General features: G+C 42.9%; 1 protein-coding gene across 2 annotated transcripts in view; it reads right to left on the bottom strand.

Annotated features, from left to right (window-relative positions):
• The window catches only part of Syne2 (spectrin repeat containing nuclear envelope protein 2), a 294,128-nt gene that overhangs the window by 175,131 nt on the left and 96,395 nt on the right, over positions 1-22,602 (bottom strand). For both annotated transcript variants that reach the window (XM_026779484.1, XM_026779485.1), the window contains 15 exons: positions 21,834-21,996; positions 20,765-20,843; positions 20,362-20,549; positions 18,155-18,319; positions 16,734-16,856; positions 14,665-14,838; positions 10,836-10,994; positions 10,354-10,527; positions 8,877-9,011; positions 7,017-7,175; positions 4,884-5,095; positions 4,645-4,735; positions 3,765-3,880; positions 2,563-2,689; positions 1,126-1,283 (listed from right to left, as the gene is read on the bottom strand). In XM_026779484.1, coding sequence (XP_026635285.1) covers positions 1,126-1,283; positions 2,563-2,689; positions 3,765-3,880; positions 4,645-4,735; positions 4,884-5,095; positions 7,017-7,175; positions 8,877-9,011; positions 10,354-10,527; positions 10,836-10,994; positions 14,665-14,838; positions 16,734-16,856; positions 18,155-18,319; positions 20,362-20,549; positions 20,765-20,843; positions 21,834-21,996 — 2,223 coding nt within the window. The remainder of the gene's footprint in view (positions 1-1,125; positions 1,284-2,562; positions 2,690-3,764; positions 3,881-4,644; positions 4,736-4,883; positions 5,096-7,016; positions 7,176-8,876; positions 9,012-10,353; positions 10,528-10,835; positions 10,995-14,664; positions 14,839-16,733; positions 16,857-18,154; positions 18,320-20,361; positions 20,550-20,764; positions 20,844-21,833; positions 21,997-22,602) is intronic.

Raw genomic sequence — 22,602 nt, 5'->3', positions numbered from 1 at the left:
TCTTTGAAATACAAGGATAACAATGAAATTTAGCTTGGATGTAAGGACTAATAAGCCTCAAAATTATTTTTTGCAATTATAGAATTGTGATATTTCCGTACTACAAGTATAATTGCTTTTCAGAAGTACGGAAATAAATGGGGCCCAACTGATAATAATAGGCTCCACTGATAATAATTTAAAACATCAGGATGTGTAACACACAGACTCTGAGTGCTGGCTGCTTCCCATGTAAGACGAGAATACGTACTGGGGACACAAACCCCAACCTCATTCATTCGTTCAGTCATTATTTGTTGGTTTGTTTGTTTATATGTGTATGGGTGTTTTGCCTACATGCATGTATGTGTAATATGCACATTTCTGGTGCCCATGGAATCCAGAAGAAGGTGATGAATTCCTTGGAAATGGAGTTACAGAAAATTGCGAGCTGCCATTTAAGTGCTGGAAATTGAACCAGATCCTCTGGATGCACAGCCAGTGCTCTGAGCAGCTGGGCCATCTCTCCAGCCATCACCCTTGGGTTCTATGTAGGACAATAATAACACTGTCAACACTGTCATTTTAAAAGTGAAGGAGTCCATATCCAAGGAGAGACATGGCCTTTGAAACTAGAAAATACTTTTGAGTATGACATAACCTCTTTTGGTAACTGCTTCCTTATTGGTAATCAGAGACCTGGCTGTTAGCAACTTGGCCTCGCCTGGTGCACACCATGTGGTGATGGGACGAACCATTGGTAGATGGGGACTGATGGGAGGAAGGTAGATCTGTGCGCATCACTGGAAATGACTGTGAAGGGGATGGGGGGCTCTAGCCCCTTTCTGTTTCTATCTGCCCTTAGCTGCTAGTGAGTGGACAGATTTCCTCTGCCAAACACAGCCACCATGACCTTCTCTATCACCATGGTCCCAATCAACAGGACCAAGCGTCCAGGGTCTGCAGCCTCTGAATGTTGGGCCCAAACACACCTCTTCCCACGTTCACTTGCTTTATTTATCACAGAGACAGCTTTAACGGAACATCTGTTGATGGCTTGTGCAAACTACATGAATTTTGATGGCACAGTGGCCGCCTTGCTTACAGTGACTCACACTCTTAGCGATCAGCAAACCTGAGCGGTACCTGGTGTTCAGAAGCTTCTGAAGTTCGTGTTCTTTTTCCTTTAATAAGTCTCTGGCCTGGGCTAGTGCGGGCTTCTCCATGTCGCTCACCAGACTTTCTAGAGTCAGTGAAGTGGCTTCAAGCTCATCCCAGCGAGCATTGGTGTCCGCTCTGAAGACCTACGTGAAATGATGAGTCAGTCTGTCAAGTCACCGGTCAGAGGCTCACTCACCCTTCCCTCACATGACCAGACGTGAGCAGATTCAGTGCCCCATGTCAAAATGCATTTACAACATTCATCAACCATCCACAAATGAACAGGGAACAATGGCATACAACCCTCACTCAGGAGTCAGGAAGAAAGATCAAGATAGGGTCACCTGTCATCAAGCCTGACAGTCTGAATTCTTACACACACACACACACACACACACACACACATACACATGCACACACAAGTATGGGAGCTGCAGAGACAGCTCAGTTGGAGAAGTGTCTGCCACACAGCATGAGGAACTGAGTCCGGATCCCCATCACTCAGATAAAGAGCTGAGCACAGACTGAACTTTTGCCATCTCAGCACTGGGAGGCAGAGACAGGAGGACCTAGGAAGAAGGGTTCTAGGAGCTCTGGGTTCAGCAGAAAACCCTGTCTCAAAAGATAAGGTAGAGAGTGTTAGACAGGACACCCAGGGCTAGCCTCTGGCTTCCACATACATGGGCAAGTACATGTACACACACACATACAAGCACATACATTCACACATTCACACAAGTACATACACACAAGCACGTGTACACACACATACAAGCACATACATACACACACTCACACAAGTACATACACACAAGCACATGTACACACAAACATGCACACATGCATACACACAAACACGTGTACATATGCACAAAAGCACATACACAAAATAATAGGTACTCTATTTTCTCTAAATAGAAAATTGTTACATTCTAAACTCAAAGAAAACTTGGAATGAACCCTGTTTCTAGATACATTAAAAAAAATCAATGAAAGGCCAGGCGTAGTGGCACACACCTTTAATTCCAACACTCACAAGGCAGAGGCAGAATGATCTGTAAAGTTAAAGCCAGCCTGGTCTACATAGTGAAAAAAAAAACTTGCCAAAAAAAGTAAATGAAATTCATAATTCATTTATGGCTTACAATTAAACATTTGTACTGCTGGACTATTCTAATTCCTTTTCCTGGCTTCTGTTTTCTTTTAAAGTGTGTGAAAGAGAGAGAGAGAGAGAGAGAGAGAGAGAGAGAGAGAATGATTGAGGGAGAGGGAGTTCAGAAGAGGGTGATGTCAGACCACTTGGAGCAGGAATTACAGAAGGCAATGAGCTACCTGACATGGATGCTGGGAACTGAACTTCCACCCTCTAAAGGAGCCACAAGTGCCCCGACCCCAGTGAGGAATGCCATCTTCAGAAATTACCTGCAGCTCAGCCAGCTCACCCTGCAGGCAAGCACTGCTCCTTTCCCTTCCACTAGGAAAGTCAGACGTGAGCCTGGATTTGCTGTCCTGCAGGTGCCGCTCAAGGCTGTCTCTCTGTGTGTCATACCTGGGAGAAAATGAAGTGTAGCATTGCTTAGCATGGGGAAGGGGTACTGGGGGCAGGGCAAAGTACAGTGAGTATATGCATTTACATGAAAAATGACACACTGAAACCGATTTGTAGTGGTGTTTCATTTGTATTTTAATAAATAAACTTGTCTGAAGTTCAGAGAATAAAGCAGCCACACTGATCAGCCTTACAGACCAGGCAGTGGTGACACACACCTTTAATCCCAGTAGCCACACTAGTTGCCACAGAAACTGGTCTGTAGTGATGCACGCCTTTTATCCCAGCACTAGGGAGGAGTGTAAGACGGGAGGAGACAGTTCTCACACACAGCCTCATTCTGAGTTTCCTGGAGGCAGAATCACCATTTCAGACTGAGGTAGAGGTAAGAGCCAGTGGCTGGCTGTTTTGCTTTTCTGACCTTCCAGTTGAACCTCAATTTCTGCCTCTGAACTTTTATTAATCATGCTACACCTATTTCTTGTTTGCTAACCAAAAATTAAATAACTTTTAAAAATTACTAAATTTAAAAATAAGATATAAATATTTTAAAATTATTATCAACTGTGCATGAGGAAATACCCAAGGGATTTCTGCTTAAATTAGGGCCACATGCCAAAATTACAACTAAAGACTAATACAAGTTTAAAAAACACACACTCAGGCGGGTGAAATGGCTCCGTGAGCAAAGGCACCTGCTGCCAAACCTGAGGACTTGATTTTGATCCCTAGGACCCACATGGTGGGAGTTGTCCTCAGGCTCCATACCCTTGCACCCACCCACATCGCAAACGAATAAATGTTAAAACCCTTAATGCTAAATAAGCTTTCAAATAACTAATGTTCAATAATAAAAGCTAAATGTTAAAATATCTTAGTAGTTAAAGGTGTCTGCCACCAAGCACAATGACACGAACTTAATCCCTAGAACCTATATTGGAAGAAGATTACACACACACACAAATAAATGTATATGTACATATATGTATGTGTGTATTCATGTGCGTGGGTATGTAAAATACATGTCATTGGTGGAAGAGCTTCAGTGGCTCTTCACTGTGTAAGAAGAAGTCACCTTTCCCATAAGTCACTTAGAGCGCTGCAATCCTTCCCTTCCTTCTCCATAGCCCTTCCTTCTTGCCGAGGCTTCAACTCTGGTGTCCGGCTAAAGTTCTTAACGGGTTCCATTGCCTAAGCAAATATGCAAAAGAGTAAAGACAAAACCTTAGACACATTTACATAAGAACTTAATGCTCAGAGATGTACCATTGGTTCTTTATATCCAAAATCAGGAGAGAATACAAGTCTCTGATAGGTCTCCACTCAGAACAAAACCTCGCAGGACAGAGGACATTGGCTAGGCCGACCGTGGTCTTCTAATTGGTAAGGAGAACAGCCAGGTAGGTTCCTGATGCAGACTCTGCATCAGACCTCAGGGGCTCAGTCAAGAGCAACAGCCCTGAAAACAGGCATTCCCCATTCCTTCCCAACACCTGCTGCCTGGTACCCTGCATGGTGCCGTATAGTAAATGCCAGTTTCTCCACCTTCAACAATTTTGCAAACTCAGTTCCCAAGGGAGACAAAATACATTCTGCTAAGAATCCAAATGACCCAGTTCATCATAGCATGATGGGGTCGTCTGTGAAGACCACGGTCAGCTTCCTCCAACCTCAACAGCAGCAGACACAATTGGTCTTCGGACTTTGGGGAGCAACTGTTGGTATTCTCGGAAGACTGCTAGGCACACTACAGCTGTGCCAGGCATCATCCTAACTCTTTGAGGGGTGGTCTTCCTCGTGTTTTGTAAATGGGAAATCTCAGTTAATGAAAACCATCAGATAACTAAACAAACCCTCACGAGAACTGGATGGCTGTACACTTAAGCCTTCTACACTGAGTTTCTTTGTGAACTATATCTCTGCACCCCCCACCCTCACACCCCAGCGTTCAACACCTTTTCAGTAGGCAGCTGGTTATCCGGTGTCTCAAGCAGTGCCTCGCTGTGGGCATCCCTTCTGCCATTCTCAGGTGTGGTCAAGGCACCCCTAGGAAAAAAATCACAAGTGCATATTAAAATAGAGTAGGGGAATACGGAACCTTAAAAAGCATGAACCATATTTAATGTCGTTTGATTGTACAAAAGGCTTCTTCTAGCTTTGTTCTGAAGCATGGCTCCTTTTACAAGGTACCAACCTCTCCTTCAGCGTGCCTGCCTGGGAGGACTGCAGGGTCATATGAACCTCGGAAGCACATTTCAGAAGTCTCTCTATCTTTTGTTTGTAATCTCCGAGTGCTCTCTTCAATTCCTGTTGACTCTCTGGTGAAGTCAGCTCTTCACACAGCACCCTCAAGACACCCACAGGGTGTTCTAGCTGGCATGCAACACTATCCGGAGAGAAGCAAGCCTACGGGAGGGAAGAAGGCATGATTTGAGCTTCAACAAAGGACACGAGATCAGAAACTCCAGGTGTGTCTGTGACTGACAGCATGCTCTTTTATGGACCGTCTGCCATGAGTTAGGTATGGTAACAGGTACTAGGGAAAAGCGATAATGGGAGCCAACCCTAAAGGAGTCCCAGTTCAATAACCAACATGCAGACGATGATGTTAGGAGCACACTACCACTGGCCTGCTTCACAGAGGGAGCCATCCGAGTTGGATGCAGAAGGAACGCAGAGCGCTGACGGTGAATGGAAGACCGTGAATACAGTCAAACATCCTGACAAAAGCAAGTTAAGGATGAGATGTTCAGTTTATCTCAAGGTTCCTAGCACAGCCTGGCACAGCACGAAGTCAGGAAGGAGTTTCTAGTCCTATATATCAGCCAGTCAAGATGGCCCCCATGGGCCATGCCCAGAAACCCATCTCCTAGGGAACTCAGACACAAACCTGTCACAGAGATGTCATCTCCACCAGTGATGGAAGATGGCAGGTGGTAAACATTCTGAGAGCACGGGTCCCCTGCTGCTGTTGGAGTGCTCAGCCTAAGCTGAGACGCTGAAGGGATGTCCTGGAGCCTCCTAAAGAGATGGGGCTGTCCTTGGAGAGGGGAGAGAGCTACCACCAGAACCCAGGAAAATGGGATCTGGGTTTTGAAAGGCTAGTTCTGGGGCTGGGGCTATTGCTGCATTAGTAGAATTCCTGTCTTCAGTGTGTGATGCCTTGGATTTCAATCCCCAGCCCTGTCCCCAACCCAAAAACAGTGAATTGTTGTGGTGAAAGATGATGAAGCCATTTTCTTCCTAATAAAACAAGGGAGGTGAAGCATGAAGAATGAAGAAGTGGCTGGACTAACGGAACCAAGCTGCTCGGTCACCGAGGCTACAGTGGCGGCTGGAGCAGGAGCAGATGAAGACCGCTGAGACAGCGAAGCCATTTGTAACCAAAATGCGAGGAGAGGAGGAAGCAAAGGGTGAGAGGTAAGGCTACTGGGTCCATTCTAGACACGAGAGCCTGATGTCCCTGAGGAACATTGGTGATAGCCACCAGTCAGGGGTAGACTTCAGAGACCAGGGAAACTCTGCTGGAGAGAAACGCAGGCTCGATCAGAAACAGATGAATAAACAATCTGAAGGGTATAAAGTGGCAACTAAGGATGGATGGAAGTGAGAAATGTAGGCTATCCTGTCCAAACACTAAAACATTTAGGAAAAGAGAAGAAGATGGGGAAATTTGTGAAGGATAATAAAACTACAGCTCCTTTTACAGCTTGTGTATGTGTGTATTTATGTATGTATGTATGTATGTATGTATGTATGTATATATATATATATATATATATATATATATATATTCTAGGTATCTCTATGTCTGTGCAAGAAAGGGTAACATTGTGAAAGTCACAGAAGTTGGCAGTTAAAAAGAAAAGAGGCCTCAGAGCTATGGACCACACAAATCCCATCAAAGAGTCAGGGGACCGAAAAGAGGAGGTCCTCAGCTTGGCCCCCAAGATCCTGTATGACTTGATTGCTCATTTTCACAAAGCTCTACTTTTGAGGACCCTGTCTCCTGACAAAAACAAAAACAGAAAAACAAACAAAAACATCCATACTACAGTAATAGCTGAGACAGGACCAGTCTCTGGAGCAGGAGGTCCCCAGCCATCACAAGAGAAACAGGAAGCAAGAACGGTGGCTGAGATTTCTCAGGTCAGGTGGGGAGAAAGCACAGGGTCCGGTGAGATCCCAGACCATGTAAGTGTTGCGTCCACGGGAACGAGCAGGCTAACATGATCTCCTCAGCACGGCCCGTCCTAGGCCATGAACTTACACCGTGGTTAACCAGTGAACAGGAAGGCTAACAGCGGTGGGAGTGGGGTGGCTTTACCTCGTGCTCCTTGGCAAGGCCCCTGGTCTTCCCTCGGCGGAGAAGCTTCTTCTCTTTATTTATTTGCTTTTCAAGTTTTGCAATATTGTCTCTCAGCTTTCCTTCTTCAATGTCTATTTTTAGTTGTTGGATATACACAGAAATTTCGTGATGGAGAGGCTGCAAACAACAGAGGGGTGTATTAATCACGAGGAGACAACAGGCTGAACTCCTTTCTACTCACAACAAAATGGCCTACAGGAACAAAAGGAAGGCAAAGAAGCATGCATGGTGTGTTCATTCAACCTCATAACCTTCAGAAGAATGTTGAAAAACATTCCAGATCCATAAACCTATTTTGTTTTCTTTCTATCAACAAAAAAAAGTGTTTTAAACTGTGAAAGATGCTGTTGAGAAAATAAAGGGCAAGCTACAGACCGAAGGATACACTCAGAAGGCGCATCTGTGTCCAAGGAGATCTACAAACAGATGGATGTGTCCTGGATGGGGCTCTGGAGCAGACACAAAGCATGGCAAGAGAGGGCATGAAGCTGAGGAAGCACAGGCTTTAGCGACTGTGCCAACTCCATACTGGCTCACTCTCGGGGACAATTCCTGCCCTAGAACTCTCTTAACTACCTCTGCCACAATTCTCTAAAACGAAACTGCTCTAAACCAAAAGCCCATTTATAAAATGCCTATATGGTGGGCATGCACCTTTAATCCCAGCACTCCAGAGGCAGCGGCAGGCAGAGAGCTCTGTGAGTTCCAGGTCAGCCTGGTCTACACATGAATTCTAAGCCAGCCAAGGCTACAGATGAGACCCTGTCTAAAAAACAAATCAAAAATAAAATTTCAAGAAAACCATTGATAGATTTCAATTCAATTACATGGAGATCTTTGATCCAGAACCCATTCCCCACTGGGGAGCGGAAAATCCGAGAATGCTCAAGTCCCTTACGGAAAGCATTTACCTGTTACCTCACACCCTGTCATATGCTGCAGGTCATCTCTAGATGACATATAACATTTAATATAATGTAAATGCTCTGTAAACAGCTGTGTGCTCTACTGTTTAGTGAATCATGGATGAGGAAAGGGCTGGACATCCTCAGAATGGACACAAGTCTTTTTTCAAGTGTCTTTGACCCACGGTTGGTTGAATACATGCACACAGAACCCAAAGATATAGAGAGCTGACTATACTGATTAGATACAAACATCTATTAGCAATGATCATTTATTGAATATACCATCTATGACTTATTTGCAATTCTTCGTAACAATCCTGCCAATTAAATTTTACTATTCCCATTTTGCCAGCAAGGTTCCTAAAAGTTTAGGAACCTAGCCAGGGTCTGGCTTCACCTCCACCAAGCCTCTCCCTGTTTCACTAGGGAAATCTGCATGGGAACACGCTTTACTATACTATCTCAGTCAGGATCCAGCCAGGAACCTAGAAACTTTTCATTCTGGGGATAGTAAATGGCTCCAGGCATGGAAGTTCAGACTAATCAAACCAAGATGGGAAAGGCAATCTAGAGAAAAGCAGCAGGAGAGAGCAGATCCACCCCTGGGCTGGAGGCCGTGGTGGAGCCCAGGGAGGAGGGAGTCATGGAGTCTCCAATGCTAGAGAGACATGCTGCTGCTGAGACATTATGGAGAGGCAGAGAAAGAAAGAATGTAGGCTCCCTTCCTCTTCCTCCTGCTGTCTCAGATCTATAAAGCAATGTCCCTGGCTGAGGTAGACACTAGTTAAGGCAGAGCCTGGGAATCGGCACCTCTGGCTGCATCGTGGAGTAGACAGGGAAGCTGGAATGGCTCTGATGACTAACAGGCCCAGCCCCAGAGCCACAAGCCCAAGGCCCACGCTGCTCTCACCTCCCATTTGGCGCGTGCGGCTTGACATTGTTCTTCCAGGTGCAGCTTCGCATCACCTGGGACATTGCACTTCAGTTCTTCAACGGCTTGCAGATACTTGGCCAAACTGTTAGTATTAAAAATTCCTAATGCTTCCTGGAAAAAAAAATAATGGAAATCGGATGATATTGCCAGATTCTTTGAGCTAATTTGCTATGTCTTTAGTCTTTAGCAGGGCGAATCAGAAGGGGAGCTGATGGTGATCATCTGAAAATTTACAGGAAGCATTTAATGTAGGATTTATATGGCAAATATTTAATACTGTGCACGAGCAATGATATACAGCCAGGAGGCACCACGACCTCATCCTCCACTCAAAGTCTTGCCCAAGGCTGGTCCATAGACAGACGGTCCCACCCCAGGGAAAGAGCTGCAGCAAACAGCTGGAGACAGACTGGCAGGACCTGCATCTCCTCCTCCCCAGGCATGCTCTCTGAGAGCAGAAACCTGGCTCAGGTAACCAGTGAATGACATCAAAAAAACAGACGGGCTGAGAAATCCACAGAAGGAAGGATGGATTCTGGAGGAGGCAATTACAGGGCAGAGACTCATTCATCCACATAACACACATTTAGTAAGCACCTACTGTAGACACAATACAATGCAGATCCCCAGGCCCTTCTCTCCCCAGCAGTTATCAAAGCAGCTATGTAGTGAAAGATGACTGAGAACTCCTCATTCTTCTGCCTCGGCTTCCTGAGTTCTGAGATTCCAGATGTGCACCACTGGCCAGTTGTACAGGCTTTCTTTCTCTTTCTCTCTCTCCCTCTCTCTCACACGCACATACAGAGGGGGACTAGTTGAAATGAAGATCAAAGGGAGTAAAAAGGGGTGAAGAAAAATATTTTCATGTGTGAAAATGTCACAATGAAAACTATTATTATTCATAATATAGACGTGTACACAGACACATATGTATAACAGATATGTACACATAACGTAGATATGTACACAGACACACACACCTAGTAACCAATAAAATAAACAGTCCAAAAAATAAAAAAAAAACCCACAACAACCAAAATGCTGCAAACTCTCTTTACACAAAACAATACTATTGGGTTCTTAAGTCATACATAAGTGTATGTCTATGAAAAATTTCTTTTACATTTGCAGAGTTTAAACAAAGTGCCTCTATGCACCTGTTTTCACTTAAATCCTCAGCAAATCTGGGACCCGGGCTGTACTGAATTAATATGCTCATTTTTCAAGTTAAAAAGCCAGAGAAACTAAATTCTTCCCAACCTTGGGATCAGCAGTGCTGTTTGTAGTGTTCTTCGCTTGAATATCTGTTTTTAATACTATCAGGGGAACAATGTCTAGTAGTGGGGAGACTCTGCAAGTTACAGTGACTGCACAGCATTCTGTGAAGGAAGCATCCACCACAGCACCATAGGGAGCTGAGGATAACTGTTCCCCATGGGAACAAACTTCCCACCTTGTACTTCGCCACGAGTCCACCAGGGCGCTCCCTCTGCCCAAGTAACTGCTGGGCTTTCGTGATGTGGGACTCAAGGTCCTTCTGTGCCTCTTCCACCTTTAGCCTCGCGTCTAGCTCCTGGGATTCACCAGCTATGTTCTCACACGCCGCAGACAACTCTACCATGGTGATCTGTGAAGGCAAGGGGAAAAAAAATAAACTTCTCAAGTGAACAGCTGAAGCGACTCACTAACTCCCCAAGTTTCCAATTTTTTTTATTCTAGAAGCAGTTTATATTTTACAATTAAGCACAGAAACATATAATTGAAAACATCTCTATTTTCTAATATGCTCTAAATTATAAGGAAATAAAATATAATGTAAAATTAATATTTTAAAAAATATTTCCAAGATTCGGGCCAGATCTTCCTCTTGGCCCACTCCTTAACCACTTGGATCTAAGCAATAAATTCATGAAATAAGAAACGTTAACTGGAGACCTGGATTCCCTCCTTGGCTTCTTGAATCTTTGCCTGAAGCCCGGCTCTGAGGACATTCTGGAAGGACTCCAGGTTCGAAGCACTTTGAACGTCCATCTGTAGAGTATCTTCAGTTCTGGTCAGAAGCTCCTCGTACATAGAGCCTTTAGCGATGAGATGCTACAGAAACAAATCGGGGATCACAGTAAATCGTCAGCCTCTAAGCCACACGCCAACCTTTTAACAGCAAACTGGAAAATGGTAACTGTTAATTCAGAATGAGGCAGGCTTGTACTCTAAAACAGAAATATTCATTTTGATGGGTTAGGGTTGTGGCTCAGTTGGGATAGCTTCCCATGCATGAAACCACGGTCTACCAACTGCACCACATAAAATCAGGTGGGTGACACATGGCTGCCATCCCAGCACTCGGGCAGTAAAGATGAGGGGATCAGAAATCTAAGGACATCCTTGGTACACAGAATGGAATTCAAGTGACAGTGCCTCAAAATGTAAATAAATAAGGGTTGGAGAAATGACTCAGAGGTAAGGAGCATTTGCTGCTCTTGCAGAGGACCTGAATTTGGTTCCCAGCACCCACATGAGATGGCTAATAACTGCCTGTGACTATCGCTTCAGAGGATGACGCCCTCGTCTGTCATCACAGACGTGTGCTCAACCCACACAGGTGCATAATGCATGTGCACACGCACACGCGTGAACACGCACACGCGTAAACACACACACACACACGCTCACACACAAATCTTGCCGGGTGGACTAGTGTATGACTTTAACCCCAGCATTCAGGAGACAGAAGTAGGCAGACCTCTGTGGGTTTAACACCAGCCTGGTTTATATAGTAAATTCTTGGGTAGCCATGACTACACAGAGAAACCTTATCTCAAAAAAAAAATTAATGAATAAACAAATCATTAAGAAAATAGTCTTGAAAAATTTAAATAAGTAAAACACCTGAAATATTATATGAACACAATGATTCTGACAAGACCTTTTATAGAATATTCTTCATAAACATTCCACTAAAATAAAAACTAGAACTCATACAATGCCAAAAGGAGGAAATCAGTGGGAAGAATAACAACTTTTGAAAAGAAAATTGTTCTTGGTCAATTAAGGACCAAGTCAATGAAGGAAAATTAATAAATTTATTAGAGAAAATGACTACTAAAAATAATCTTTTAAAACTACATTTTATGCAACATACAAAAGTAAATTCCAGATGGACCAGAAAGTGTTATGTAAAATATAAAGCCTCAATGAAGAATGAATTCTCCAAGAAAATTCAACCTACTGCCTGGATGTGGTCTTTCTACTTCTTCCTTCTTTCTTTTCTTTCTTTCTTTTTCTTTTTTTTTTTTTTAGGAATATAAGTAGAGAAAGACATGACTATAGGAATGTATACATGTGTATACTTTTTCTGCAAAACAAGTTACTAGCAGGTCAATGATTTACTAAAAATATTTGCCACAGGAATGAAAATGGACCACAGTTCACAGAGCTTATGTAATTCATTAAGAAAATTCTGAGATGCCTGGTCTGGTGATTGCAATCCCAGCCAATCAGAAAGCTGAGGCAGAAGGTCAACCTGGGTTACAGGATGACTTCAAGGCCAGTCCGCATAACTTAGTGAGACTCTTTCTTAAAAAACCATGAAAAAGGCTGTAAAAAACCATACAGGTCAATGGTAACTGCTCACATGCGCCCCCCCCCCTCTCTCGCACGTGCACACACACACACACACACACACACACACACACACACACACACACTTACTCACCCACTCCCCAAAAAGGGAAAAGTTAAATTCTGAACAAAACTTGGAAACAGAAGTACATATATCCACAGAATTACATGTCAAATAAATATATAAAATATAACTCAATCTTATACATAAACAATGACCTTCTGGCTTTCAAGTTCGCATAAAAAAGTTAATTGCACCTCAGGAGCAGGAGGGGTGTGGTAAAACAGATGTCAGCCTGGAGCATCAAGCGCGCTCAGGCCGCTTTTATGGTTTTTATGTACTAGGATGGTGGTGACTTTATTTTTATTAAATTAGAACATTCCCTTTTAATTTTTTCTCTTTTTAATTTAAAAATACACAACAAATGAGCCCATATACCAGAAAGGTAGCACGAGAAGAAAAAGTACCTTTCTCCAGCTACCCACTGGCTGTCATTTAATCACCCATTGGGACACTGACTTTTAAAGTATTTATGTGTCCGTGCCAGAAACTGAGTACCGTGTAGGGCCAAGACACAAAAGTAAGCTGTTCTTCCCTTCTGTGGATATAGGAGTATAAACTGTGAAAGCACAACTCTGTTTTTAAAATGGAAACAGATTATCTGCATTGTCTGGAGGCCTTCCCACTCTTCAAACACATCTTCTGGCCAGGCATGGGGGGGGGGTACACCTGTAACCCGAGCACCCAGAAAGTGGGATCAGGAGTTCAGGCATTTGAGATCAGCCTGGGCTACATGAGTTCCTGTTTCCCCCAACTCCCAAAAACATATCTATAAAGAAGTCAATAATAGCCAGGTGGTGGAGGCGCACGCCTTTAGTCCTAGCACTTGAGAGGAGAGGCAGGTGGATCCCAGTGAGTGAATTTGTGGCTAATCTGGTCTACAAAGTAAGTTCCAGGACTGGCAGGGCTGTTACACAGAGACACCCTATCTAAAAATAAAAAAACAAACACAACAAAAAAAGTCGATAGTAAATAAAATATACATGATCATTATTTATCTCTAATAACTGGAATGATTACAACATGATTATGTACTTCCAGCGTATAAGAAGAACTATTTCTGTGTTTTTTTAAAATAGTTGTAAAATAATTTGAAATGGGAAAGAGAAAAATCATACATTAAAGCCAGCAGGATGGTTCAGCAGGTGAGGCTGCTTGCCACCATGCCCAAATATCTGAGTTTAGTCCCAGGACACACATGGCTTAAGAAGAGAATCGACTCTGCGGTTATCCTCTGACCTCTGCGTGTGCAACGTGGCATGGCCCCCACACAAAGTAAATAAATGTAATTTTTAAAAGCCTTAAAATTATGCTTTCAAAAAGCTGTTTAATAGGGGATACCTATTTCATTTCTTTTAATAAAACAAATTGCAGATTATCTAAATTTTTTAAAAATGAAATTCCAAAAGTGGATAAAGTTCTTTTAATGCTATTTTGCAAAAATACTTTCCAAACTATTCAAGGTATCATTGTTACAGACAATGAAAATATCGCATGCTGAACTATAGATCTTTCCAGCCATGTAGGTGTAGAAAAACACACAGGTGCTCTTTTATTCAAGAGACTTCCCATCTGGACACAGCTCACAGCATGCTCCGTTGATGCTGTGGTTGTGCTGGAAGTCGGTAAAAACCCTCAGTTATCCTGACCCTGAAATACGCTTGCACCTCATCGCTCCTCACTTGAGTCAACTGCTCGAGGATGAATGCAAAACAGAGTTCAAACGTGTCAGTCACCTCCCCATCAGTGACACGGGGACATGGCTGGTTCAAGGCTCAAATTACTACATAATTCATATGCTCCCATTGTAGTGAGCCTCGCCAGACTCATTTTCCTGCCTCACATACACCAGAATATTCCAATCCACGTTATAGGCAGGGAAGTAAGTTAAAATCTTATGCTCATTTTCTAACTGAAGAGGAAACCAGGTTGGAGTCCATGCTGTCTTAAAAATGTCCCAATAAGGGACATTAAACACAAACTCACTACTGTCTGCTTTAAACTTTCTGTTTATCTTAAAACACAAGCCCACGTATGTTTCCAAGCACGAATGCAGCCTCTTAAACATGCTCACAATCGCACCTGCAAGGCGTCCACCGAGGAGCCATTCACGTCATCTGCATGTCGGAGGAGATCCAAGCTGGTTTTGGTCTCTGACTCCCAGATTTTCACCTCTTTGATGAGTTTTTCAACCTCTTCATTCACCTTCAACTGTCCAGTTGATGCGTCATCTTCTGTTTCCTGTTTTCCCACACCCTACAACATTCAAAACCACTGCCATATGAAAATTGCATTTGAAAATATTACCATTACCATTGCAATATGAAAATATTGTTTAAAATCTCATCACCACCCTGAAGAACATGAATTCAACACCGCATTGCGTGGTGCTTGCTTAGCGATAAGGACAGAGAAACACATCGCTAGGTTTTGCGCCATTGTGTGAACATCACAAAGCAAACATCCTTACACAGACACAGAGCCTACTAGACACACAGGCTTTGTGACAGAGCTGCTGCAGTGTATTTGGTCTGCACACAGCCGCGCGTTTGGGATGTAAGACCTAGTTTGAGGGTGATGATATGAAAGCACGTATCACTTTACACTGAAAAGACTATGACGCACGTTATTTTATCATTTCTGTCAGCTAGATGGTATCGTCTCATAAGTAAGCTGAAGCTTGGAAAATTAATCTGGATATACTTGTCTAAAATTCATATACAGTTGAATTTAGCTATTCCTAACAATAATGATAGGATATCATCAATAAGAGATTTCGAGCCAGGCATGGTGTCACACTTGTAAAATCCTAACATTCAGGGGTCTGATACAGGAGGATTGTGAGTTCTAGAATAACCTGTCCAAAAAAAAAAAAAAAAAAAGGTGAGCTGGGTATGGTGACACATGTCTGTGATCCTAGCACCAAAGGATTGTTATGTGTTTGGGGCCAGCCTGGGCTACACAGCAAGACTGTCATATCTCTCTCTCTCTCTCTCTCTCTCTCTCTCTCTCTCACACACACACACACACACACACACACATTACATATATATATTTAAAAATAATAAAGGACGCTTAGACAAAATTTAAAAACAATTCTGTTCTCACCGATTCTCAGTACTCTATAGGCAGATAACATATCGCTTTGCACAACCATCAACTTCAAAGTTGGTTTTACTAGACACGGTGGTGCCTGTCTTTAATCCCAGAGCTCAGGATCTCTCTGAGTTCGAGACTAGCCAGGGCTACACAGAGGGAACCTCTCTCAACACACACATGTGCATGCAAATGTGCTTACACACATATATCTGAATATTTTCAGAGTTCAGAGACTTATATTTTAAAGTATAGCAGATAAATTAAGAACCTTCAGGCTGGAGAGATGGCTCAGCCGTTAAAGGCTAGGCTCACAACCAAAAATATAAGAACCTTCCGGATTTTCTTTGAATTCGCATTTTTTTTCTTCATGCAGTGGTACCCCAAGCTTCCCGCATGTCCGACAAGTGAGAGCTCTACTTGCAGGAGCCTGGGCTACTTGCCCTTTAGGCATTCTTACTAATGAAAACTTTAGCGCTCCTGAGGCTGTCTATAGGCGGTTGAGATCACTTAAGTAAGGTAATACGGGTGCAGCACATATCTGAAGCCACAGCACTGCTACACACGTGTGACTTTCTATTTCTCTACCCTTTGCATAGAATTACTTAAAAATCTAACATCCTCCAAACTGTCCACCACAACAAGGAATATCAGCTATACTTTCTGCCGCCGTACAGAAAAGGGTTGGCGGGTAGCCAACTTTGGAAGCTGCCAGGTGCATCTGACCTGAGGCTCACAGGCCACACGTAACTGAGGAGAACTAAGAGCATGGCCCAGTACAAAAGCCCAAACTTATTTACGTCATTAGTAGTTGCTTGCTTGTGTAACTCAATTGTCAGGTCTTTAGCACGGGACACACATGACAGAGCATTTATGAACACCCGTCGGAAGTCCTCCAAAGAAATATGAGCTTTATTGGCACCATTCAAAAGTCCCGTGTCCTGACTGTTACCTAGCAACGCATGCACTTCCCATTGTTCCATCTGTCCCTTCCTAAGGAAAGATGCAGAATCTGGGTCATTCCTATGGACGTGTGCGAAGTATACCGGCCTCACCTTTAAGTCCTCACCATGACTTTCATGAGGTTCTGCTGGCCCAGCTGATCCCTCACATAGAATCATCACAGGGCTGCCCCCGGTGGGCTCGTCCTGATTTTCCGTAAGTGGTAGATTCAGTTCCTATAAAAATTAATTTTTTAAGTTTCATGTTCACATTTCAACCTCTTTGATAATATATATTAAAAAGAGTAAGTGGAAAAATACAGTTAAATATGCTTTTTGGGTATATCAGCCGTCAATAGCGTTGGGAAGCATGCATTTATAGCCAGGTGTAGTGGTGCACGCCTGTACTCCTAGCACTTGGGAGGTGGAGGCAGGAGGATTAAGTGGGCAAGCCCGTTCTCAGCTGTGCAAAGTTCTTCATTAAACACACAAAAAAGTCTACTAAAACATCTAAGAAATTGTTATGAACAAGTAAGAAAATAATTTAAAACATTTTTATTATAATTCTGTTTTGTGATAAATAATATAAAGATAATCAAGATCTTATATAGGCTCTTAAGGACCTTGGATAGGCAAAACAATGCCTATGATTTTGGTAAAGGAACTGACAGAGAGGTATATATTAGAAAAGGCTCAAACACTAAAAGTTCTCCGCAATATATGTGTACCCCAAAGAAATTGGAATACCTCTATGCATATGTTCATAAGTGTAGTGGCTCGAACAGCCCATAGAATGGAGAGAACCAAAACGTGCATCACCTATGGCTAATCAAATGCAACTTGGTGTATTCATATGCTAGGCTTCCACTCTGCACTGCAAGGGCATTGAGTGCAGTTACAGAACACATCTGGAATGAGGTGCAGTTACACAGCACATCTGGATGAGCCTTCAAAGCATTCTGCTGAGGGCATTAAGCCAGCCATGAAGCACCACATTATGATTCTGTCTATAGACAAAGGAAGTGTACTGGTGGTTATCTGGGGCTGGGAGGTTGGAAAAGAAGTATGGGTAGAAACCATAGGTGCAGATCATCTTCATGGAATGATGACAGTGTTCCAAAACTAACAGCCCGGCAAGCGCGGGGACCTGAGTTCAGATCCCCAGCACCCATAAAAAGCCAGGTAAAGCAGTGTGCATTTGTAAACCAGGGCTGAGGAGTTCCAGACAGGATCATTGGGACTGAGGGCAAGCTAGTCTAGCCAATCAGTGAGCTCAAGGTTAAGCAAGAAACTTTATCTGAAAAATAATGTGGACAGCATAGTTGAGACAGACAGACAGACAGACAGACACACACACACACTCCTATATGTATGGACAGGTGCGTACATATACCTCATATTCCACAAAAGCCTAACTGTATTCACGGCTGCACAGCTGTGAATCTGCTGATCGCCACCGAGCTATGCACATATGACCGAGCTGTAAAATATGTGGATGAGCTCTCCAGAAAGTTGAGTCAGAAGCAAGAACTTACGAGTGGAGTCTTTGGGATAAACTTTCTCCATCTTTTATTCAGCCTTCTCAGTTCTTTAGAAACAGATGATCCAACTTCACCATTGCTGACATCAACTAGGAAACTTCCCACCTCGTTCAGAGAGGCGTATTTTGTGTTCCACTGGGAGAGGGTCTCGAAGGGAATCTACACAGAAGGAGTAGAAATATTTAATGGTATATTTGCGTTACTAACATCCACAATAAATCTCTACTAAGACTGATTCTCAGCAAGACTGAGTGTGAAGGCCTTTAAAGAAACACTGAGTTTCCTCCTAGAGAACTTCCCAGCTTATCACAGCTGCTGCATGGCAGGTGCAGGCACTGTCCTGATCCTGACTCCGGCCTCTTCAGAAGTGTGTGATCGACTAAGTGCTAATAAACTATGCTGATAAACTAATAGCCGAGGTTTCCAGACTCATTTAATCAATAGAACTCATATTGGCCTGGCAATGGCTTCCATAGAGGCCATGCTGCCTCGATTCTAGTTTCATTTGGTCTCAAGGTCAAGAATTATTTAAGTCATCTGGCCCAACAACTTAATAGTGCTGCAATGTCTATGTGGCAGATGCTACCAAGTCTCCTTCCAAGTTAAAAGTCTCTTGCAAGACCTCTGGCAGCCCAGGACCTCTCAGAAGAGGTTTGGAATCACACTCAAGACAGCAACTTCCACCAGGTTTAGGGACATTCTAATATCAGACCCCGAAAGACAGAAGACCCGTTGGAAACCAGCAGGGAGGACTTGTAGGATCAACACAGGTGACAGGGAGACAAGAGGACTTCCTAAGTTCAAGCCACTCTCTGTGACCTGCTATGCTCAGCACAATTCTTTCATACCAAGAACCCACTGTGCATGAAGTAATTCCTCTCCATTTGGAGGATGTTCAGTGTACGAGGCTATCTAGATCCACGTTCAACAAAGAAGACAAATGACAGAAACAAATAATATTTCCTAGATAGCATATGAAAATAATAACGAATTGCACTGACAATCCTTCCACACAGCTAATATTAAATACACATAACTCAGAAAAGTTGCCACCTTGAACATACCATGCCAAACCCTCTGCCACGGTGCCCCAGGCAGCCAGAGATCTTGCTAGAGCCTTTGGATTCTGAAGTAGACTTGGCAGCCTCTGTCTCCTAGAGCCCATACCGCTATTAAGTTGTTGAATTCGATGATTTAAATTGGGAAGTGTCAAGTAAGTATTGGCCTGGAGACTAAGTAAAACCATGACCAAGATTGGTCAATGAGTCTGGGACCCTCTGTGGGAGAAATTCAGGAAGGATTTAGGGGTAGAAGGTTTTAACTAAATGGAAAATGATAATTCTGAAAAACAGTGGTCTAGGCAGGCACGGTAGTTCATGTCTGCAATCCTATCACTAAGGAAGGTCCACGAGAACACAGGAGACTTGTGCCTCCGAAGCCAGCCTAGATCACAGAGTCAAGAACCTGCCTCGAAAAATGGGGTGGGGTTAACAAATCTCAGGGCTTCCCAGGGGTCAGATAAGTGCCAGACTACAGCGCCAACTCCTACTAATTCATGCCAATGTCTTTTCTGTACTCTCTAAGGAGAAGGGCAAGAGGGGGGCGGAGATGTAGCTCAGTAGGTAGTGTTTGCCAAACAAGCATGAAGCCTCAGGCTCCATCCAAGCACTGCACAGACTGGGTATGGACGGCACATCTGTCATCCTTAAACTCAGGAGGTGGAAGCCGGAGATCAGAATTCTAAGTCTTCTTCCATTCCGTGGGGAATTCAAGACCAACCTGGGGTAATTAAGACCTTAGCTCAAATGAATAAATACATAATATTTTTTTCATAAAAACTGAATTATTTATGTCAACTTGTGTGTATGTGTGTGTTTGTATCTGTCTTTAAACATACAATGTGAAGAAAATACTCTCTGACAATTACATTAAGAATGACACTAAGTTCTTTCCAAGATCTTGAGGAATTTTCTAGAAGATACGTTTTACTCTTTTGTCGACACTCACCTTAGGAGAGACAATGGGCCTCCAAACAAAAAGAAATAAAAAAGTAAATCTAGTTGGGCACAGTAAGGCATGCTTTAATCCAAAACTCAGGAAAGAGAGGCAGATGGATGCCAAAGTTCAAAGCCAGCCCAGTCTACTTAGGCAGTCTCCAAAAACAGAAGTAAAACTGGGACAGGACCACTGACTTCAAATACCTCTTTAATTTGTTCCTTCTTTGTCGCCTCAAAAGAAGCCTTTAGTAGCAGGAGGTCTTCCTTGTAGGTCGCCCAACATGCCAGCACTCTCTGCAGCGTGGCCTTTGTGTTATGTAAGCGTTGTCTGCACGCGTGAACATTCTTTTCCAATGTCACATACTCCTCTTTAACATTCTCACACTCCCCAGCTACACCACCAAAACAAACAGACAGAAAGAAAACAGTCAGAAAATAGTTGTCGTTTGTAAACAACATTAAGGAAACTTTTTGCATTAAGAGCAAAAAGCAAGAATTTCCCCAAGAAAACATACCTGAGGAAAGTTAATTTCCAAACCATTAAAGTAAAACAAATACCTTCTAGAAACAATGGCCATGTCATTAAAAAGCAACAAGGATACTTTACCCAAATTCTTATACATTTCTTCACATTTTTGAAAAGAAGTATCAAGTTGAGCTAAGAATTTTTTCTCTTCAATGAAGTTCTGTAAAGGAAAAAAAAAATATTGATAAGTTTACTTTTGAAAAGGTGCAAAGAAATCCAGATATTAGCAGAGGATATCAGTAAAGGGCAGAAATGCCAAATTTTCTAGAGTACTTTAATAGCAACACACTGCAACAGCAAGACAGGAAGGCACAGATCATGAGAGGTAGCTCGGACTCAGCAGATATGAGGGCACAGTGACACGGGGCTATCACTCTGCAGTTAGCGTAACATGGTCATGTGACTTTACACTGCTTTCTCTTGCTGGGAAAAGGCAAGTTCATCTTTCAAAACAAATCTAAAACTTCCTAACTCACCTCTTTTAGTGACACTATGTAACTGTATCACTTGCTTGTCTCACAGACTTTAGCCACCTTAACTTGTCCTCATTAGCTACATTAGGTTACTCTGTCAGGCTCACCACCTACACAGAAGCAGTCATGATAGGAGGCAGCAAGATGGCTCTATGAGGCACAAAAGCACTTGCCACAGAGCCTGAAGGACTGAGTTCCATTCCTGGGACCCACATGATGGAAGGAGAGAAGTGACTTTATTGGTTGTCATCTGACCTCCACATGCATCTGTGGCCTTGGCACCCCCTGCCACTAGCAAATCAAAGTAACTTAAAATATATTTTCAAAAATCAAAAATAAAGCTTGAGAAGCTAAGCCTAAAGTTCTCAAAGCAAAGTTAACTGCTGAGTGAGAGAATAAACTGAAGATGAAAAGAATATCAAAGAAGAAAGTTGTGAAGGGGGGAAAACACCTGATGTATATTAACCATCCTAACTCCATCTTGAACACTGCAATCCTCATCTTCTTGCTCTTTCCTCTACCTACTTGACCACCACTGATGGTTTTCTCCAGGAAAACTGAAGCTAATGAGCCCTGCACCCAGAGAAGCCTGACCCCAGAACAGAAGAATTCCTGAGCTACTCAAGAATCAGCTCAGGGAAGCTGCTGATGCCCAAGCTCAGAAGGAAGCAGCTCACACGCCAGTCTTCCAGCAGGATGGCCACAGACTCCTCGTTCCCATAAGTGACGTTCCAAACATCCAGCTTTGCCTTGGCTTCATCTAGTAGAGCAAGGACTGCGCACTTGGAGTCATGAAACTCCAGAAGAGGGATGAACCGCCTACCCAAAATGTTGCTGACTCTGGAAAACAAACAGGTTGTAGAAGTGACCAAGTGTCAGAAATCTGTCTGGCATTATAATAACACTGTGCTTTAGTTTTTCTATTCAGCGACATGGAACTCAAATGTACCCTTAAGAGTGCTCCCCTATTGTGTGTGTGTCCCCTTCTGTCGCCCTTTTTCCTTTAAAACAAGGTGGCAAGATATAAAACAACCATTTCTAAGGTAAAAATAGAACATTTTCTAAAGAAATTATTTTCTTATTGAGAAATCCTGTAAGAACACCCTAAGGAACAAAGTATCTTAGTGTTTAAAAACTTCTGTATAATTTGATGCAGCTACCATTTTTTTTAAAGTTTACATATGAAGACAGTTTCATTATTAAGGATAGTGTTCTCTTATTGCAGTGAGATACTTACAAGTAAAGAGAAAATAAAAGACAGTGTGGTGACTTTCCGTTAAGTGACATCTATATTGATAATGTATTTTTTAAGATTTTATGTTATTATTCATTTATGTGTATATAGGGTGATGGAGGAAGGTCATTGGTTGATTTAATAAAGAAGCTGCTTGACCTGATAGGTTAGAACGTAAGTGGGAGGAGCAGAATGCTGGGCGGAAGAGGAAG

This window comes from Microtus ochrogaster, chromosome 1 (assembly GCF_000317375.1).
Source record: "Microtus ochrogaster isolate Prairie Vole_2 chromosome 1, MicOch1.0, whole genome shotgun sequence".
NCBI lineage: Eukaryota > Metazoa > Chordata > Mammalia > Rodentia > Cricetidae > Microtus > Microtus ochrogaster.
The sequence above is the reverse complement of the archived record's forward strand: the minus strand, read 5'-3'. Positions and strand labels throughout refer to the sequence as shown.